The 20663-nt window shown below is 37.5% G+C and overlaps 1 protein-coding gene across 5 annotated transcripts in view; it reads left to right on the top strand.

Annotated features, from left to right (window-relative positions):
* AFF2 (ALF transcription elongation factor 2) overlaps positions 1-20663 on the top strand; it is a 349278-nt gene that overhangs the window by 81892 nt on the left and 246723 nt on the right. For all 5 annotated transcript variants that reach the window (XM_080365661.1, XM_080365658.1, XM_080365657.1 and 2 more), the window contains exons 2-3: positions 10158-10278; positions 17479-18369. In XM_080365661.1, the coding sequence (XP_080221787.1) occupies positions 10158-10278; positions 17479-18369 (1012 nt within the window). The remainder of the gene's footprint in view (positions 1-10157; positions 10279-17478; positions 18370-20663) is intronic.

Below are 20663 nucleotides of genomic sequence, written 5' to 3' on the forward strand. Positions count from 1 at the left end.
TCTCCAGGGAGCATGGTACATTTGCTTTACATTTTCTCAGTGACAAGGTCTGTGATCCGCTGCCTGGTGTGTGTGTCTGCTTACTGTGGGATAGTTGATTATTCCCCAGTCAGTTGGTTGATATGTCATGCGTACAATCCATAACATCACTAAAAAAAGAAGAAAATTGCCCGTAAGCTCAAAGTGATGATGGGCTGTGGGGCAGACTGGGAAGCTTATTTGGTATTTCGCTTTTTAAAAAAATATCAACTCCTAAATTTCATTTAATTTGCATTTGTCAACCAGGAAATCTATGCAGTCAATATCTGTTGTAAATAATGACCATGGAAGCTCTGGCATGTGCTGGTTTGTACTCAAGACCTTTTAAACTCTTGGCAGCGGATAAAAAGTTTCTGTTAGCATGAGGCATATAACAAAAAAGCTAGTTTATACCAGTTAAGTTGCTGCTGCTTAGAGCTGGCTGTGTTGAGACCTGGTGTTTTTGTCATTATTATATGGCTAAGTCCCATCCAACCTTCATTGAATTCACTGGGAAAACTGCCAGTAGCATCAGTTGAAGTTGAACTACACCCTTAGAGAGGATGTAAACCTCAGCAATGCTGATGAACTTTGGGCTGCTTTGGTTAGATCATTTTGTCATACTTTATACTCTGTTTATAAATGAGGAATAAACATTACATGTTTGCTGAAGACGTGAGCAGTATTTGTTATAGATTATCTTCCTCACTAGAAGCCAGTGATGGTGATGATCCATTGATCTCCTGACTCTGAATCTTTTTACAGAAAAAGTACAAAACATTATTTTTCTTCCCTAAGTTGTGTGTAACAAGCACCTTATTGCTATGTGGCTTTTTAAGGTGTAGTGGAAGAAGACTTAAAATTTGGAGTTTGAAGCGTTCTAGGTTCTTTCCAAACTGATGACCATTAAGTCTCATGAAGCTACAAAATCATTGCATCTCCTGCAATTTGCTAGTGCAAATATTTCACAACAGCACTGAAAAACAGATGCATGTATACTTGAATTTGATATGAGAGCACCTTGCATTTTTTTGATCATCTCTTTCCTTTCTAGTAGATATTGCTACAACAAATGGAGGCAATTATATAGGGTTGCAACAGAGAGAAGAAAATTTTATTTAGAAGGTAATTTCTCTAGCCAAATAATGTCCTAAATAACAATCAATTAAATTATATTAGACTTATGGTACTATTTTTCTGTGCATTGGGGTCTCTGAATCAGTCTGTATGTGTGCATTTCTCCTTCAATCTAAAATTGATGAATGAAATAGTCATCCTACTGAATTCTTGATTTTCCCGTGATGGTATTCTTCAGCACACGTAAAATTTAAGAACATTGGTTAAAGAGCTGCACAGCATGTGAAAATGCTCAAGGGAGTAGAGCTGCCTGTTAGTAAATGAATGCATTTATTAGAGCTGTAGGAGTAGCATGGAAGCACTTCTGTGATAAAATACTCAAGCAGTTGAGTCTGCTGATTCATCTGTATCCAAAAGGTTGTATTAATCAATGAGTGTTTTGTAAAGTTTTTTAAAAGGCTAGATTTATTTCTGTTAACTATTGCATATCATTACCAATATTTTAAGAAAATAAAAATGTGCAGACTATTTTTAAGGAAGCATCTTACAGGTGCCCAGGAAGTTTGGAGTAGCAATAGTAAAGAAAAAAATTAATCATAAATATGAAAAAAAAAGTAAAGATAAAAGTAGAGCTCCAAAGTGGTTTTCAGCTCAGATGTAATAATACAATCTCTACACATTAAGTGATAATAAATTAAAGAATTTTTGTTTCCATATATTAACATACATTTTAATCTTTGAAAATGGTATGTGTACGAATGGAAACTTGGACACTCAAGAAATTTTTCATAATTTGAGGTATCCAGGTGAAGGAAAAATAGACTGTAACAGGCATTGTCAGAAGATCTTTAATTACATCAAATTACTGTTATGCCTTGGAAGTAATATATGTATAAATGTACACTCTGTAGAGGTACTGTACCATGTTTGTTGTTGATGTGTACAAGGAATAATGCACGGTATGCAACTAAACACAGCTATATTAATCTGTAACACATTAATACATAGAATGCTGGTGCTGATGGGCATGTGAAGTATGATGGTAACTATGGAGCTGTTAGGAGATATGTTATGAAACATGTTTGAATTATAGTACGTACTTTGGCAAAAACTTAATGGCTTCATTGCCATCACTGAATTTTGAAGAAACTTCATATCCCAGGAGAGATCAACAGAATTAAAACAACCAACCAAACAAAACTGTCATATCCCGTATAACTCATAAGGGCAATGACATTGGGAATTTAGGTTGAACCTCCTTCCTTATTCGACCCTCTTTAAGTAATTAGAGTCTCCTTACAGTCACAGCACATTACCCATCTAATAAAGCTTCCTAATCCAACTCCTGTGCCCTGAGTGTAATTCATTTGGTGACAAAAATGCTCATAAATGTCTCATTTATGTAAGTTTGTTACAGTTTGTCAGTGGTTTAGTGTAACTCATAAATAGAATACTGGATTCCAGGTGTTTCTGGGAAGTCGATATCAATGCCTTGATGTGCATTAATTTATTATAAGAAAAAATTACAACAAAAATAACCCCATAGTGTTACCTTAACTAGCTCCCTTATGTATCAGATGTTTACTCTATAGAAATAGCACGTGTTGGAAGGTTGTGACTGATGTTCTAACAACTGTTTGTCTTTTAATGTCGTTTTGGAGCTGTGGTTATAACCATTTTTCTCTCTAGTTTTTTTTTTTGTTGTTTTTTTTTTTTTTTTATTCCCTTCCTCTTTTCCTTCAGTTTTGCTTTTGTTTCTCACACTGCAAATCTGAACTGACAAGAAGACTGTAATAGGAATCCAAAACATACCTTGAACACATATTGTTAAACAAATTACAATTGTTGATGTCATTTACACGTGTTGCCTTTCAAAGGTTGAATGTGTTCATTTAATTTGCTTTTTAAATATCCATAACAGTGTCCCCAAGCATTTTAATAAAACAGAAACAGTTAATTATTGCCCAATAAGGATATCCAAATATAGTGGTCTGCAGCTTGCATTTAAATATTTCTGACAGCACTTCTCTCTTGAAGAGAAAATTGTGTAAATTGCCAGTTATTATAATTTTTAATAAATAAGTCTTATCGTGGCTCTGTTTCTGTCTTTCTTTCCTATCCCTCTGCAATGCTGTTCAACAACCATACTTTCAGTGGGACCGTTTCTATTACAGAGTGATTGAGCTCTGATTTACACATCAATTACCCAACTTCATGGAGATTTTCATGCTCCTGTAGTTGACATCAATGAAGCATAACTGCGTAAGCGCTTTATTTCATCCCAGTTTTTGATAACTCAGACTGATAACTAATCATATTGAAAGACAATGTGCTATGATATAGGAAACAATAAATGCTCCCCTTTGAAACCTCATCTATTCTTTATACCCTTACTATTCAGGAGCTTATCTTTGTCATCCATTCCCCCAGAATCGTTCCTTCCAAATTCACATTAAGGAAAGGTTTGGGGCTACATAATACCAAAAAGAGGAGAAAATTGAGTGAAAATAACATTTTCTAGGTAGTCGGGGTGGGGGATGGGCAGCGGGAATAACTAGGAAGAATGAAGAGTATGACAAATATAAGCCAAACCCTTAGCCTCCTAGCTTAAATTTCCATAAATTGCCCAGGGGTCTCTTGGGTGTTATTTTGTTCAGAGGCTTTAATCTTCTGTATTCTCTATCAAACGTGCTACAGGAATGGCATTGTTTTTAATGCAAATTAAGAGATTTAGCTCATGTGGATAGATAACCAGTGACCATCTCAAGTGTTTCTCTACAGAACTGTTGAACATCAAAGACAGAATATTCTATATTTTAAAATAAATCATTTATCTTGAAGTGCAGTGATAGATACGTTCCATGCTAGATACTTTCAGTTACTATTCATGCTATGAAGAACACAACATTAAAGTAAATGTTAAATATGAAAGACAGTGAGAAGTTGCAAAGCTATTCTATCGTGCCTTGATTGGTCTCTGTCAAGTAGCAAAATTACCAGGATAAAGATGCAAGTTCAATAATGATAAACAGAGGAAGAGGAATTCTGCTGTTTTAACTGTGCTACTTCTTACGATGTTTATCATTAAGTGAAACAAAGACTTCAGATGAGGGGGAAGTTATGTTAAGTTGACCATATTTTTGCTTAAATAGAGGTTCTGAAATTTCCTTCATTTAACGAATTTTAAAACTTGCAACGACCCTGAGACTGCTTTTTTTTTTTTTTTTTTTTTCTTCATTTGAAATAAATGTACTGAAATACCAGTGTGTATACTGAGAGAAGCTGAATATACCAAGGAAGCCTGTTCTCCTTCCCTTGTACAGTATTGTGGTACTTTCACATTAATTGAATGGACTTACGGTGTGGTAAATCTGGAGCTATGAAGAGGTGAATTCCCATTGTAATGTATTTGATGGAAGTAGTCTTTTACCTAGTTTGATTATCAGGTGAAATGCTTTTTGCTTGATGTTTTCACTCACATGGAAAAAGAATTGCCCTGGTGTGGAAAAGCAAGCATGTATGGTAAGCATGGGAATATTGTCATTGACCTGAGTTGGATTTCTCATGTAAGTCAAAATTTGTTCATGAGTGAGTTTTGATTTGGGATGTTTAATACCTTGTGCAAGCATAGGAGTTAGTTTTTCAGGAAGCCTAGTTTCCGAGTTTACTTCACCAACTTCCTGAGTGCTTCTGGTGGAGCAATAATTGTGTCCCAAAGTCAGAACTATGAAGAAATAACCTTGGGAAAGGACTTTCAGTTCTCAAATTTATATCATTTTATATCCACTGTGTCTTAGTTTAGAAGCTTGTGTTTGTTTATTGTTTCCACAAATGACAAACATTTCCGTTTGAGAACTTCTTTCATCATTTAGGCATATTTGATATTTTAAGGAGGGTGGAACTAGTACAGGGGCATATTTAATTTATTCATAGTGTGCATTTTTGTGAATTCAGACATGTTATTGAGAACAGCAACTACTTCTTCCCTAAGTTGTGGATAAATGCTGGTTTTCTTGAATTTTGTTCATTTATCCTTGTGGATGTAGTCTGTTGCTATTCTAAAGCCTCTTTACTGAAGCTTTTTTATTGATTCTTTCCCTATCGGGCTTTTGTTGTTTTGACTGAATCAACAGAGCAGTGTTCTGTTCTCATTCATGATTCTTCCGCAGCATTAGGTGTTTGATCATTTTCTTCATATCACAGCGACTACTCCTTCAAACTTGCCTGGTCTGACTTCTTTCTTCTACTCTTTCTCCTGTCTTTCAGGCTTTTGTCTGCCTTGCCTAGTCTTCCATGCTTTGGGAGACTACTTGTGTGGCTTTAGTTAGCACGTCTTTGAAAATAAACCCCAAATGCTAGGTCTTAGCTTTTAGCTATTGGTCTTATTTCATCAACTTTCCTTTAACTTTTCCCTCTAACCTCTTGCTCTGTTGCAGTCTGTCCTAAAATATTTTTTCTTTTCCCTCTAGATCTTTTGCACCACATCCTCTCACTTTCACCACAAACGATTGCACTGTCCTTCCCAATGCCCCAAACTTCATTCTTCTCCTAGTTCTCCTTTTTGTAGACAATTCGTGTCTGACTCCCATCTCTTATCACCAGATCTGCATTTTTAGCTTCTAACCCAAAACCTGCATGCATGCCTGTTATCTTTTGCCTTGATATAACTTCCTTCTGCCTTAGCCATCTTCTCCCCTTCTCCCTTTTCTGCTTGTTCCAGGTTGTCCCCACAGCCATCCTGGGCTGCAGCAGGTGTGAAGGGTGCAGCTCCATGGACCTCGCTGACACTCTGCAGATTCAGACGGGCCAAGCACCTGGCCCGTCACAGTGCATCCGTTGACTGCTGTCCCTTAGGGTGTCTGTAGCTGAGAGGAGTGGTAAATGGACGTGTGCTGGTCTGATTGTAAAGGATTAAGTATCAAAATGCACTTGCAGCCTGCCTTAATGTTAAACATACCAAAACAATAATACAGTTATGGTTATTATTTTCTGCAAGATCCAGCATGCTGGTAATTTGTACATCAGTGGTCTTGTGTCCTCTTGTAGCATTCTTACGGCTCACCATTCCTGATCTTTTCAGATCTATGTAGAGACTTTGCCATTCAAATTCCATTATTAACCTAGTAAGTGTTACAAAACAATAAAGCTCGTGTATTTCAACTACATTGTCACTAAATAGCTGTGTCTAGGGAACTGGTCCTCTTGGATACAGTGCATATCATGGCCTGCAGCTATTTTCTTCTAAGACATTTTTTTAAGATGTTTGTAGAAGTCTGTAATTGTGATTTCCTACTCTCCTAGCTTTAGAGGAGTCATGAAGTTTTTTTTTCATACTTAATGAGACAGATTGAACTCTGGTCTTCCTCATGGTATCTGACTATAGTTTTCACTGACACCTTCACTGCTAATCACATATCTGTATTTCACAGAACATTAGTTAAGCTGAATATTAAACATAAGTCCCAGAGAATGCATTGTGGCTGCATTAAGTGTTTCTGGAGAGCTTCCCATTAGGTTCTCAGTGCACTGCAGCCTTAAGATCTAATCAGCATCCCTCTTTGCATTACAAGGAACCCAAAGAAGTTGTTATCCTGATCTGTGTATGATCTTACAATATTTGACTTTCCATAGCAACAATCAGCACCCTGTCAAGCACTCCCATAGCAAAAGTACGTTTGCAGAGAAATAAACCAAGTAATTGACCTGACAGGATGAGCAACCACTTCCTTTTGAATAGATACTTGGTACTCTTAAATCACCATGTGACTGTATGAGTCGAAAGTTCAAAGTGAACCTTTTTTTTCATTTTTTTTTTTTCTTCACAGACAATATATGAGAGAGAGATTTGGATTGAAGCAGAGGTAGCAATTCACTTAGGGCTTTGCTTGTGTTGTAAAATGTATGCTCACAATTTGGTAGTCTGTAAACATCATTGGGGTCCAGGGCATGAGATGTGCCTTCGTGCTAACCTCTTGGGTGCCATGGAATAGATATCTTTCATAAACACATGCACTAAAGAGAAATACTTCATTATATTGCATCGGAAAATACTGGTTTTCCAAGCTTTTGCTATTAACATTGTAAATGCTGTCTTAGCTTAAGTTAATGACTTTTAAAGTGATTATGCCACTTTGAATTACTGCTGTTTTCATAATTTTTGAATTTGTGGTTTTGTAATGTGTCACAAAACATATCTAAGTAGTCTTAGAGCCTTTGCTGCTTTTTTTCAAATAGGATATGGCATAATGCTTCACTTGGTTACCTAAGCACTTTGCACGCCTAAGACCAAAGCCAGCTCTTAAATAACAAAATGCTAGAACCACATGTGAAGGGTGAGGTCTGTGCTGTAATCTGTGATTCTGTGATCTGGTTGTTCAGTGGCCAGATTCAGTTTGATTTGAATGGGTCCAGGATTTCATGCTGAAACTCCAGGCCAAGGTTGCCATTGGGAAGCTGTAAAACAGTTCTAACTTTCATGAATAATTCTTTCTGAAGTGAATGCTGGCAGTGTCTGGGATAGTACTGCTACCATAAGCAGAGATTACTTATGCAGGATATAAAATCCTGTTTACACTAGATCCACTTTGCTGGCCTTGGGACTGGGTTTATAACTTCAGAATGATCTGACTGTGCTGCAAGAGTCACGCAGTCTATGGGTCAAACATCAAAACAGCGATGCCAAAGAAATCGCTGGAAATATCTCCCATGATTTGGGTGTTCCTACTGCTCCTGGGATGGGTTATTCTTGGGCTAAACCAGCCCCCTACTCCAGAAGAGTTGTGGGGAGAGATAAAATCAACCTTGTCTTCATCTTTGTGTACCAATTTGGGAAACAGTTTGCACTCACTCCCATACCTGTGGATTTTAATCTTTATTTAGGACATGAAAGGAAGGGGGAGTTGTGCTCCCCTTCACATTTTAGTGAACAGATCATTTGTGGTTTGCATTATTGTGTCAGCAACATGCTCATGTGTAGTATAGTAAAGTGACTGTTGCTTACAATAATTTCCCTTCTGTCTCCATCAGGAAACCACCAAATAGTACTTCAGCTTCTGCAAAAATACTAAGAAGGTTATAACAATGTCCTGGAGATTGTTCTTGGTGCCAGTGATGTCACTACATCAGGAGGTGTTATAAATAAATAAATAAATCCCCCCCCCCCCCCCCTCCAGCCTTTTAACATGTAAAAGAATTCAGCATTTTTTCAGCCTTCTAACATGTGAATGGAAATCATTCAGCTCAGCCTATGCATGTGGCTTTGCATTCGGTTTACAAGCCATACTCAAGCCTTGTTCAATCCAAGCCTGAATAATCCTGAATTGCTTTAACCAATTATGTATTCATAGTTTTTATTTAGAAATCTCATTGTGTCATTAGTCTCCTCCCTCTTTTTTCCTTTTTTCTTTTTCTTTCTTTCTTTCTTTCTTTCCTTCTTTTTCTTTCCTTCCCTGTACAAAAACAAGTATATGAGCGTAAGGATACACAGAGTCATCAGGCAACAGACATATGCTTTCCTGTGCTCTCTGCAGGGCTTGCAGGTTGAAACACAACCTGCCTGAATCATAAGAACTTTAATTGAGTAGATAAAGAGGTCCTCATAATTATAAACTGCAGTAGGTATAACAAGAGGCTAAATACATAGCAGTGGTTTTAATTAGCTGGTGCTTCAAATTAGTAATTGTGGTTTCACTCAGAAATCAGTGACTTTATACACTGTTAAAGCCTCATCACTGTGCAGTTCATTCCTCATTATATCTCTCGGTGTGAAGCTTTCAATACAACATCATGCTGAGCTAAAAAGGCAAAAGTTGTAGATATTTGGTTATCTTCCAAGTGCAGTGGAGCTCTATGGAGACTTAATTCATTCTCACCAGAGACAGGAGAATTAACTGTTCTTTGTTACATATGTAATATGTATGTATGCTTCTATGTATGCATTTGTACATAGAGGGGGGTGTATGGCTGTGTGCATGCATGTCCAGAATCTTATCAGGGCAATACTGCTTACAACAGATAACATCAGTACATATACTGAATCTGCTGTTCAAATTGTCATCTGGAATTTGGTAGCTAATTAACTGACACAAAACAGGGCCAAAAGCCTCATAACAAATCAAATATAGGCTGAAAGCACAGAAGTGTCCCTTAACGCTTGTCACATAAGAGGTTGTCAGTGCAAGTTGAAGCATGCATCTTTTCCTTTCCTCTTTCAGTTCCTATTTTTCCCCCTCCTTCAGGGTTTTAGTTGTATCTTTTCCCTCGGAGGAGCAGGACGTATTTTGCAAAGGCAAGAGACCAAGTATGTCAGTGCTATTCAGGGGAGACGTGAATGTGGTCTCTCAGTTTGTCATCTAGGTCTGGCAGGTGCACAAAGTAAGCTGACATACAGATAAGTGCCACTCGCCATCACTACACTGAGGTGCTAGATGCTTTTCTGTTTGTTTGTTTGTAGAATTGTCTGATACTGGAATCAACTATCCTAAAGTCCCTTCTGGGAGCCTGCTACAAAAAGACTTTTTAAAACTCCCTTGACACCCACAAATGAAGCCATACATAGATTGTAACAAGTACACGGGACAGAATTAGGTGGTTTAAATTGCATGAGGCTGAACTGGAGCATTGGGATGGATGGTTATCATTTAAATGGATTTGAAGATGTTGCTGTGCTTCCTTGAATTCACATTTGCTTTCTCTGCACCGACACTTTCTTTGTGAGCATACGTGCATGCGTTAGTCCGTGTGCGGCATGTATTTTACAGACTGTTCATACAAATATGTCAAAATGTATTTTATTGTTCTGCATCATGCTCTGTTAATTTGAAAAGCACTTTTTTGTCTGTTTTCATTTTAAAGTGGACTGACTGACTGTCCTGCCCAATTTCACATAATATTGTGGTACCCAATTTACATTTGGGAAAATTTTTCAGTGGCTGCTTCTTTCTCTCAGAATTGTCCTCAGGAGTTGCATTGTTTCTGATGTTTTGCTGCTCTTTACTGTAATGAACATGTAGCTACATTATGGAGAAAGTAACGTGGTCTTTTTTTGTCTTTCTCTTCTTCAGTCACTATGAGCAAGACAGGAGTGCACTTAAGCGGAAAGAGTGGGAGAGAAGAAACCAGGAAGTCCAGCAAGATGAAGATCTCTTTGCTTCAGGTTTTAACCTCTTTGGGGAACCCTACAAGGTAAATTGCATTGTTATGCTTTAGATTTGCAAATGTCCTTTGCCTAAATGCATTTTGCAAATACAAATAGAGCTTCTCATCACCTCTAAGAAATGAAAATATTGCATCTGCTTTGGTACTTGCACTCTTCAATACACTGATTATCCAAATCAGCATTGATAGAATCTGGAATTCTGGTTACAATCCAGTTCAAGATTTTTTCCTCTAAACACACAGCAAAGTCATGCCACGGGATTATGTGCAGCTGATATCTCTAGAAGTGGGTTCGCACCTACAAAGCTACCACTTACTCCTTTTATTTTTAAGAAGAAAATATACCTGAGTTGTTAAAACTGATGCCCTCTCTACAGATAATGAGTCCATAAGCTTTCTTGTGCCATCATAACCATCCAAAGAAGTCTTTTGGGAGACTGTCTTGAATCTTTGGGGAACATAACAAGGGTATGAAAGGGACTTAATGACAAGTCTTGTTCTCTCTAAGGAGCTTTGCTGCCTGAGATTTTCATCACCAAGGGATGTCCCCCTTTATGATTTCTGCTTCTTTGATTTTCACTAAGACATTCCCTGCAGAATTCATCAGAATGTAAATTTCCGTACCTCTTTCTCCTCCCAATCAGTGCCATCTATTGAAAGGCCACCACTTCATCTTTCCATTTTACATTGATAGCAGCTATAGGGAGGATGAGGGCTCTTTGAAAATCGCCCAAAAAGGAGGAGGAAAGACTAGCATTATTATCAAATGGTGTCTAGTAATTATAGACTGGGAGAGTGTGATGGATACACTTGACTCCTAGCTGTACTTTGGTTCAGGCTGACTAAGGAGCAACAGGCCTCATGTCCTCGGGATGAACTTGCAAGCTGGAAAGCTCCTGGCTCACCTACAAGGGAGTGAAGGTGTCTTGAAAAATATTTTGAAAGCTGGTTTCGAAACCCAGAAGTGCAAGATAACCAAAGTACAGTCAAGATATCAGAGCTAAAATGAAGACATCTATCTTGTCTGTATTATTGACTAGCAGCCAACTACTTCACCCTATAAATATTACCATTAGGGTGGGCCCAGTTTGGGCTCTCCCTGAACTGCAGCTGAACTGCACACCAGGTAACTCTGCCCTTGAGTGGAGACACCTCTCAAGGGTAGAGATTCCTTACCTGAGAATAAGAGATCCGTCCTTACCCAGGGAAGAGAGATACCTTCCCTTATTGTGGCAGATCCTTGGTAAGTGACTGATAGCATGCTGAATTAATACTATGAAACATTACTAATCCATGTAGCTACTCAATATTATAGTAAATATGGTATGGATAATTCTATTAGACATAACCCATTGAGCAGGTCTGAGACTAAGATTGGATACAGTCGCACCTAGGCTCCAAAAGGGGTTTAGAGAGCAAGGGGGTCCACTCTGAACCGCATGACTCAATGACAGGGTCCTCCTCACTCTGCATCTTCCTTCTCTGTGTGAATCATTGTAACTCGATTTTGCTTTGTATGTTTCTTCTATGCAGTAATTAATTAGGGGAACCTTGCCATCAAACTTATTGAACCTTGTCAAACCACTGTTAAACTGTGTTAAATGCCATCCAACTTATTGAACTCTGTCAAATTATTATTTTACCTCAGTAAAACATACTGCTCCTTTTCTTTTGTACAAAGTGCATTTCACTCATCTGTGACAGAGACTTATTCAGCCAAATAAGTCTATGCAGTAGGACAGTTTGTTTGTGGGGTCTTTTGTTTTGTTTTTATAAAAGCCTAGTCAATGCACTATTTCTGAACCGCATTTTAGCACTTTATTTAGGGGATTAATAACATACTATGAACTGATTTTGTTGAGACTTCCTGCAGGTTGTGCAAACGTTTTTGTTCATGTAAGCGGTCATTTGGATTTCAGTAGGTAGACCGATATGCAAATCACTGCAAAATTTTGTGTCAGGAACTAAAAATACAGCCTGTCAGTATCTATTGTACCATAAGAATGATATTATCTGATTTTACATCTGTTTAGTGTGCATGTATTGGCAACAATCATACACAGAGCATATGTTTTGTCAAAAAAATGAAGAATTAAAAAGCAAAAAAATACCCTACTGATTTTCCTGAACAACTATTTTTATTTTTTTTAATTGCTTTTCACCTGCTTGGCAGAGAAGTTTGTCAGATCTGTGGGATTGAGCGAAGTATAATGTGTTACTATCCTAAAAAAGAATTGTAATTATAAAATGTGAAAGATAAAAATTAAGAGGAAATTGCTTGCAAAAATACTTACATCTGTCTTAGATTTGCGAAACAAATTGAACCAAGACTGAATAGGAAAGCTAGGTCTTGCCTATATTTTACCGTATGGAGAAAAAAAATATTACAAAGTGATAGGCTGGTATTTCCTTTCTAAGTTCTGCCTTGCTAAAAACCAGCCAGTACACTTTCCTAGGAACTAATGAAAGCTGGATCTAACTCTTAGGGGATATGTAGTGACTTGTATTCTAAAGCAACTGCAAAACTTAAATTCAGGAGTTTGTTCGTATTTATTCTAAAGTAAAATGAAGAAGCCATGAGGTGAGAACAAATGTGCTACATATTCAATTTAAATTCATTTTCCATTTTGAGATGAACAGATGTTTCTGTATGGGTGAAACTCGAGGCCTGGGCGCAGAATAAGCTGCGCCCATCTTTTTGTCTCTTCTGGTTGCTCTCAGTGGGACCTGGGTGAGATTAGACACCGTCCAACAAATTCAGCTGTGGTGGCCTGTGGTAGGCGCAAGGTCCACATCCTCAGCTGGGCTAGCTCTTCTAATGAGCGTCAGCTCAAAGGATTGCTGATAAGTTTCTGAAAGGTCTGGGGATGTGAGGTGGGATGGAGACTACAGTGGCAAAGGGAAGATTGGTAGTATCAGGTCTCAGAAAATGGTCTCTTTTCCTTTCTTTTATTGCCAGATGTAGTGTCCTTACTCATTTAACATTCTTTTCTCATTTACTTCAACAGTTAACCCAGAGAAGGGACTGTTGGGGTGGGGAATACCACCACTGCTGTTTTGACATTTTAAAGACTTGAACAACTGGCAACTGTTTTACAATCACCCTAAAGCTGGGGATATTAAAACTTGGTCAAAGAAAGGAGTCCAAATTTTCTCGTGGAGCTTACTGCCATTGTGTATCATTAGTGTGTGGAGTATCTGCGTCCATCTATCAATGCATTCGCTCTAGCTGTTAGAGCATCTTTCTACCCCTCTGTCAAATAAAACATAATTGATCATTATAATTTTGGACAAGCTCATGTTTTTACATTGATACTTTGTAGTACACATACATGAAAAGAGATACTTATTTCTGTGGGTGTATAAAATACATTTGTAGATGTTTATTAAAATATAAGAGTGTTCTTTTGAAGCTCCACTGTCTCATGTGGGGAAACAACACCTTTGACAATGTGATGACATCCAGCATTATTTTGGGAAGGTTGGGCAGTGAGGGCTGTGTTATCCTTTAATGCAAGTGGGTTGCTGGTCTGGCCTTTGAACTCCGGTGCAACCTGCTAATGCTTGATTTTGCAGAAGTGATCAGAGAAGAGCCTGGAGTGTTATGACAACAGACATTTGAAAAAGCGGTGTCAGAGTTTTCCTGAGAGAAGCTGCAATTTTACTACTGAATTGTTGATACCTTTTAATGTTTTGAATTAGTAAAGAGTTTCAGAGATGGGTATTTTAGAGGGAACAGTAGGAGTATTTTTGTTACTTTTCAAAGGAATTGTCTCAGAAGAGTTCAGCTTGAGAAAGAGAACCCAATGGGCAGCATTTCCATTGGGGAGCCTTTGGTGAATGTTAAATCATTTATCTTTTTCATGGTAAGGTAAAGCCCTTCCATGCTATTCAAGTTTAGCATAAAAAAGATCTCAGCTTCTAATCCATGGAGGTTAGTTTAACTATGAGGCATAAGAAAGTGAATGAATTATGAAACCTCAAGTTTCATACAAATTTTCACAAAACCCTTGTAAACTGGGCCTATAAGTTTGAGTGCATTAGTTCTTTTCTTTGTGAAACTATAATGCAGTAGCTAGCTAGGAAATTAGTCTTCCAATAGGATTCTATTACAGCTCTTCTTTTGAAAGCAATAGAGGCAAATGTAGGAAGGTGTACATTTCCTAAATTAACAAGAGCCTAGAATGAGGGGGAGCACTACTAGCCATGAGTCACAAACCAGACATATAATTTATGGCTTGGAATACTCCGAAAATACTGCATTTCCTTGATAGTGGAAAAATTGTGGTTCAACATGCTGTTCAGAAAATAAATTGTACAGAAATTTCCTTTAAGGAATCAGCCAGTTATCCAGAATATGAAGGCAGAAATTGCCCCCAATCTGGAAGTAACAAAGAGCAGCCAGAAATTATGATGGATTTTGTGTTTGTCTTGCTGGTATCCAGACTTGTTAAGAATACTTCTCATGAGAACCCTGAATTTGTTGAGGAAATAAAATAAAAACATTAATGATATGCTTTATGTCTTAATGCAGGTAGTGCACTGCACTACACACCTGAGCTTGTTCAGGTTGTAATGAACAACTCTGGTGTTAGTTGTATGCACTCTAGATTGATTTAAGCATAAGCCACATGACCACTCGCATTCACTGTGTGTTTTTTGCTTTGCAATCTGGTCCAAAGGCCATTGAACAGAGTAATAATCCTTCTATTGACTTCAATAGCTATTGGATATGGGCTTTAGTGCACTTAAAATATGCTAAGGATATTTAATTTAATCTCCATGATTTTCAGAAAATATTTTTTTTGTTATTAATGCCCCTAGTAAATGACTACAAATAATAATTCCTAACATTCATACAGTATTGTTTATCCCCAGAAGTGAACATTCTGCATGAAACAGAGTTAATATCAAATAAAAATTGTATTTATTATTATGTGACATGTAATAGAAAATAATCTGAGAATCAGTTACCTCCAACACAAAAATGATTGAAAAACTCTACATTCAAATTAAAATACTGATTCCCTCTGTGAGGATCTAGACAGGAGTCATTTAATGCTGTGATGTTGAAGTGTTACCGTGATGATATGTTGTCAGTACTTTTTTTTTTTTTTTTTAAATAAACAAAACAAAGAAAAAAGAAACTTTTGCTTTCTGGAAAGTAAGCTAAATGCACCCTGGAAGTCTAGCTGAACCAGAGGTGAAGGCATTTGGTCAGGCATTTTTCAATACTTGGTTATTTCCTATGGGCTATCCCATAAGGAGTTAAAGTGTTTGGGGAAGGAGGAAACAGAACAAGTATGTAAGTGTTTAGACTTTGCATCATAATTCTTGCTGGGCCCTTAAGCACAATGGAATCTCCTTGTTTTAAATTGGGGGTTGAACAGAGAGAGTCTGGTTTTGGCTGCTGCCCAAACAGCTCATTGTGCAACTCAGTTGAAGGAGACTGCTCATATACAAAGACCTTATTCTTGGCTTAGCTAGAATATAATTTTTGCCACTAAAATGACCAACCTAGGGACTTGGTGAATAAAAGTGATTCGTGGTTCTCCACAACTGGGATTATTAACTGTGTCAGTTAGGAGCACTGGCAAAATGTATATAGGTGAGAACAACATTGAACAGTTAATTTTTAAATCACTGCCTTAGTGCAGTGGTAATATATGTTACAATCCCTGAGAATGGGAAAAAAGAAACTTGCATTTACTATCTTCTTTTTCAACATTTTTTATGACATGTGTAGTACTAAGGAAAAAAAAATCTTTCTACAATATTCTCATCTCCTGACTAGTTCAGCAGTGGGTAGTATAAGCAGATATTTCAGGAGAAATCCATGCATGGATTTTTTTCATCACTCAAACTTCTACTTAATACTTCAAGAAAATGAAATCAGTGGCATGGTAGGGTACCTCGTCAAGAAATGGAGTGTGACACTCTCTAACCAAGAACAAGCTCATAGTGATGTCTTTTCCCATCTTTATGACCTAGTGTTAAGACATCTTTGGACTGTGGCACTGCTTGCTGTAGTGACTGAAGAAACACCCCAAACATAAGGAGAAGTATAGTTGGCTGTATCCTGAAGTATCTTATGTACACTGCAACTTGGTCATGTAATTCCAGACTGTAGAAGTTAACTGTCTGCTTGAACAGAAATGACAGTTTTGCTTTGTTTTTTATCCTTTGAGTCTTGTAAATTAATAAGCATGGGGAATAAGATGTTTTTGTTCTCTGCTGGTCATTTCAGTGGAATATAAAGGTCATAAGAAGGCTGGTACTTTGTGTCTCTGTGGGGTGAGTTAGAACAGAAAGAGAGAGGAAATTAGCTGCTTATTAATTATAGCTTCCAGTTTGTTTGTCCAGGTTTTTTACAAGTGAGAGGGAAAAGAACAAAAAAAAAGCACTTCATGCTTCATAAGAAAAAGTATAATAGCACTGAAACACAGATGAGTCAGTATTTATTCAATAATTACTGGAATTCAAAGAAAAGCATGATTCATAAGTACAACCAGCCTGCAGACAATGGAAGAATCCTGATAGTTAAGAATGTGGCAATCATGTCTATTTATGTTCTATAAGAAAATATTTTTGAATGATCTTTTATTTGAAGCCACTGTAGCATTTGAGTGGGTAGAAGCTTTTTCTTTTCTGGATTCAGATGGTAGATAGCTCAGGTCAATCTAAAGCCTCTATAGAAAAGTAATTGGAGTTACACTGGAGTGAAGAGTTTGGCACTGTATGTTTATTACAGACTACCCAGCTTCTGTTTATGGCAGGACTATGGGTCAAGGGGCTGATAGAGCAATAACATACTTAAATAAACTCTGTGATTGCAATTCAAATGCTCAGTAGCCAGTAATTGCACGTTCATGTTTTGCACGATATGAAATGTACAAGCCCAACATCTCTGACATAAACCCAGCTTATTTTGCTCCTAACATCCATAACTGATGCAATTTAAACACTTCTCTGAGAGCATATTTAAGAAAATGGGAAGCAGTATACAAGTGTTACTCATGCAAGCCTGTTTCAAGAGATTCTTTGAACACAGTTATTGATAGGTTTTTCTCACATAACATATGCAAAATGTAATTGAAATTAAATTAAATGTCAGCATGACACCATTAAACAGCTAACATTTGCCATCTTCTAAGACAACTATTCTGAGCAGTAACTTGTAATCGGAAATTTACTCACTCTTCCTCTATTTATTTTTTGATATTTTAGACAAATAAAGGCGATGCCCTTGCAAACCGTGTGCAGAACACACTGGGAAATTATGATGAGATGAAGGACCTGTTAACCAACCATTCCAACCAGAGCCACCTTGTAGGAATCCCAAAGAATTCTGTCCCACAAACACCCATTGACAAAAATGAACAGAACTTTTTCCCAGAACCAAGAAACAGGATGATCCCATCTCATCAGATTAGTGGCCATTCATCGACATCAATGCCTCCGCCTTCTTCATTGTCATCTAATTCTACTTTGCTACACAGTCACCAGAGCAGCAGGAAGTCGAGGACAGACTGGTCACGTGGTGGTCACAACTCTAGTGGGGCCCAGCCAAGCCAATCCAGTAGTCAGCAGAGTCGAACAAAGCATAGTTCTTCTCACGACCAGCCACAGGGCAGGTTTGAAGACCTTTATAATTGTCAGAGTGAGCAGCATAAAAGTGGAGGAACTGAGGAAGCAAATTCTATGGCAGCATCTTCACATTCGAGGAGGCATACTCATTCAAAGTCAGCACCTGGAGAACATACTTACAAAGAAAACAGTCATTCCAAGTCACCCACAGAGCTTGAATTTGTAGGTCATGGTCCTGGATCTCCACTTCCTTCCACTTCTTTGTTATCTGCGAACAACGGTCTTTCGACCCAGAACTTCCCACCAGGGCTTCACTGCAAAAACAGCATGGTCCAGCAAAAGCCTACAGCATATGTCAGGCCTATGGATGGTCAGGACCAGGTACCCAATGACTCACCTGAACTGAAACCTCCGATAGAAATTGAGAGTGGATATGGAAATCAGTCCTTTGGAACACTGCTGGAAGGAAAAGTGAACACGCCTAGTTCGAAGAACAAAGTACCAAAGCTCAACATTCCTCCTGTTAGTGAAGTAAGTAGTTTAAAATATTTCTCTCTAGTGCTGCTTGAGTATTTCATGCACTGAATATTTTTCTCTGGAAGTATGCAGTTCCATTTCCTGGAATTACAGTCTAAAACATTCCTTTTTTTTTTTTTTTTTTTTTCCTAGAATGTGCATGACTACTTTTGGCAAAGTTTGTTGTGATAGTTCCAGTAGCAATATTTAATGAAGTTTTTAAAGTGCAGTTTGGAATACTAACATTGCTTGTTTCTGATTAATATTAAAAGGCTAGATCTCTTTTGGGTGTAATATGTTTATACCAGCTAGAATTCTGGACAGAGACCTCCAATATCTCAGTTCATCAGCAGTTTTCAATCTTACATTTTTTAGGTAGGAGCCAGTTTGATAGGAAGATTGCTGTTTTAAACTCTAAGGAATAACTGCAGTGTTCAAATTTCAGTGGTACTAAATAGTTCTACCAGTAAGGAGTTTATTTGCAGAGTTTGCTAAATTCCTGTTGCTTTTAATGGAATTAACATGGCTTAAGTTCGGAGTAATGCTTATGAAAATGTGTCCCATTAAAGCTTTTATGCATTTTGAAGAGCTTTTAATATTGGGATTCAGTCCCAATCTCTGCTACCAACAGTTTAAGCTGTCGAATTTTGTATTGCTGGTCAGTACAGTGCTCCTCTGAGGAACATTTTAGTTGGTTCGTATTTGTGTCCATTCCAAGCACAGATGTATAATAAGGATACCAACTGAACTATTCATACTCTGTATAGTTTTTCTCTTATTCTGAGTTTTTTCTAAAGAAGTAACCTTTTCAAGGTAGGTTTATAGTGTACATATGAGCAGAATTGCAATATGGGTTTTTCATAGCTTTCTGTTTTCCCCAAAATATTTCCCTGCTTGGTAATATTTTTATACTAGGAATGAGGAGTAATGCATTCTTAAACCACTTTATTGCAAAAGGTCAGCTTTTTCTTTTGGAATAATTGTTTCAAGCCAATAATTTGTTTGACTATTTAAAAACTTGATGTTATTTATTAACATTCCAGGCAGCAACAAAGACTGATGTGTTTTGCAGTAGAGCTTGGAATAATTTTCTGGGAACTGCATCTGAAAACAGTAAAAGGCCTATTTATATCAAGTGGAAGCTGAGGGTTGCTTGCAGATGGTGTTTTATTAGAAAATGTATTTGTTAATAAACGTAGCTTTGTACAAGATTACTTTACAGATGTTTCTGTTTATTTTTACCTTAGGTTAAAAATCTGCTGATGTAGAAGGCTTCATAGTCTGTTGCGATTTGTCGCTAGCATTGTTTGGCAAGTAAATAATTGCATGCAAAGGAAATAATGATGTTGCAAAAGCAAATACATTTTTTCACTTTTGCCATCTATTAACACTATGAATCAATAGAGGCACTTTAAAGTGCAGCATTAGTATGAGGTATTTTTGGAAATAAAGTGTACCTTTTGCAACTTGTATCAACTATTGAGAATACATTTTTTCTTTCTTTAGTTTTTGAGTGAAAACCTGGTACTGTTGAAATCAATTGAGTTGTTAGCAATTATTTTGGGGCATGGGATTTTACCCAGAGTCTTTCTGCATAGCTCTAAGAACCTCTGATGTGAATTGTTGGTTTTGGAAAGGTTCCTACTCGCACAGATGAAAAATTACATTGTGAATTTGTTGCTATAGCTGCTTTAGTTTATATCCTATGTCATGAAAAGTATAGGTGTATAATTAATTTCATTTATGTTCAGATAAATGGTAAACTCTAGGCACTTTAGAAATGAATGCAGATAATAATCGTGTATTAAGAGCGAACAATAATCTGAAGAGGGAAAGAAAACCCAAAGCTGTGTTAAGGTGATGAATAACTTTCCAACACAGAACATATGACAATAGCCAGACCAATGGGCCCTTTACAGGCAAATCTCCTCCTGAGTTTGGAGGGTTTTTTTGCCTGTATCAGGACTGTGAACTTTGGCCCTCTGTGTTTTTCCACAGATGTGTATCCTGAGTTTGATTTACCCTGCGTTCAGCAATAAAACTCCTTCCAATCCAGCGTTATAGATAACTGGTTTAGTTTAAGCTTAATCAGAACTGACAGTGCACACCTGTGAAACCCATAACCTTTTCAGAATGGCTGCAGTGAGTGGCTCTGTTGTAATCTTTATACAATTGATGTGGAGGCTTACGATCCTTCAGTGGTGCTTATCAATTTATGAACCTTCCCTAGCCACCCCGAGCCGTAGTGATCTGCTTGAAACAATTTTGCTCCTGCTCCATGGGTTTCCATCCTAACACTGTTCCAGGTG

Source organism: Falco punctatus (genome assembly GCF_963210335.1).
Source record: "Falco punctatus genome assembly, chromosome: 15".
In the NCBI taxonomy this organism is placed as follows: Eukaryota; Metazoa; Chordata; class Aves; order Falconiformes; family Falconidae; genus Falco; species Falco punctatus.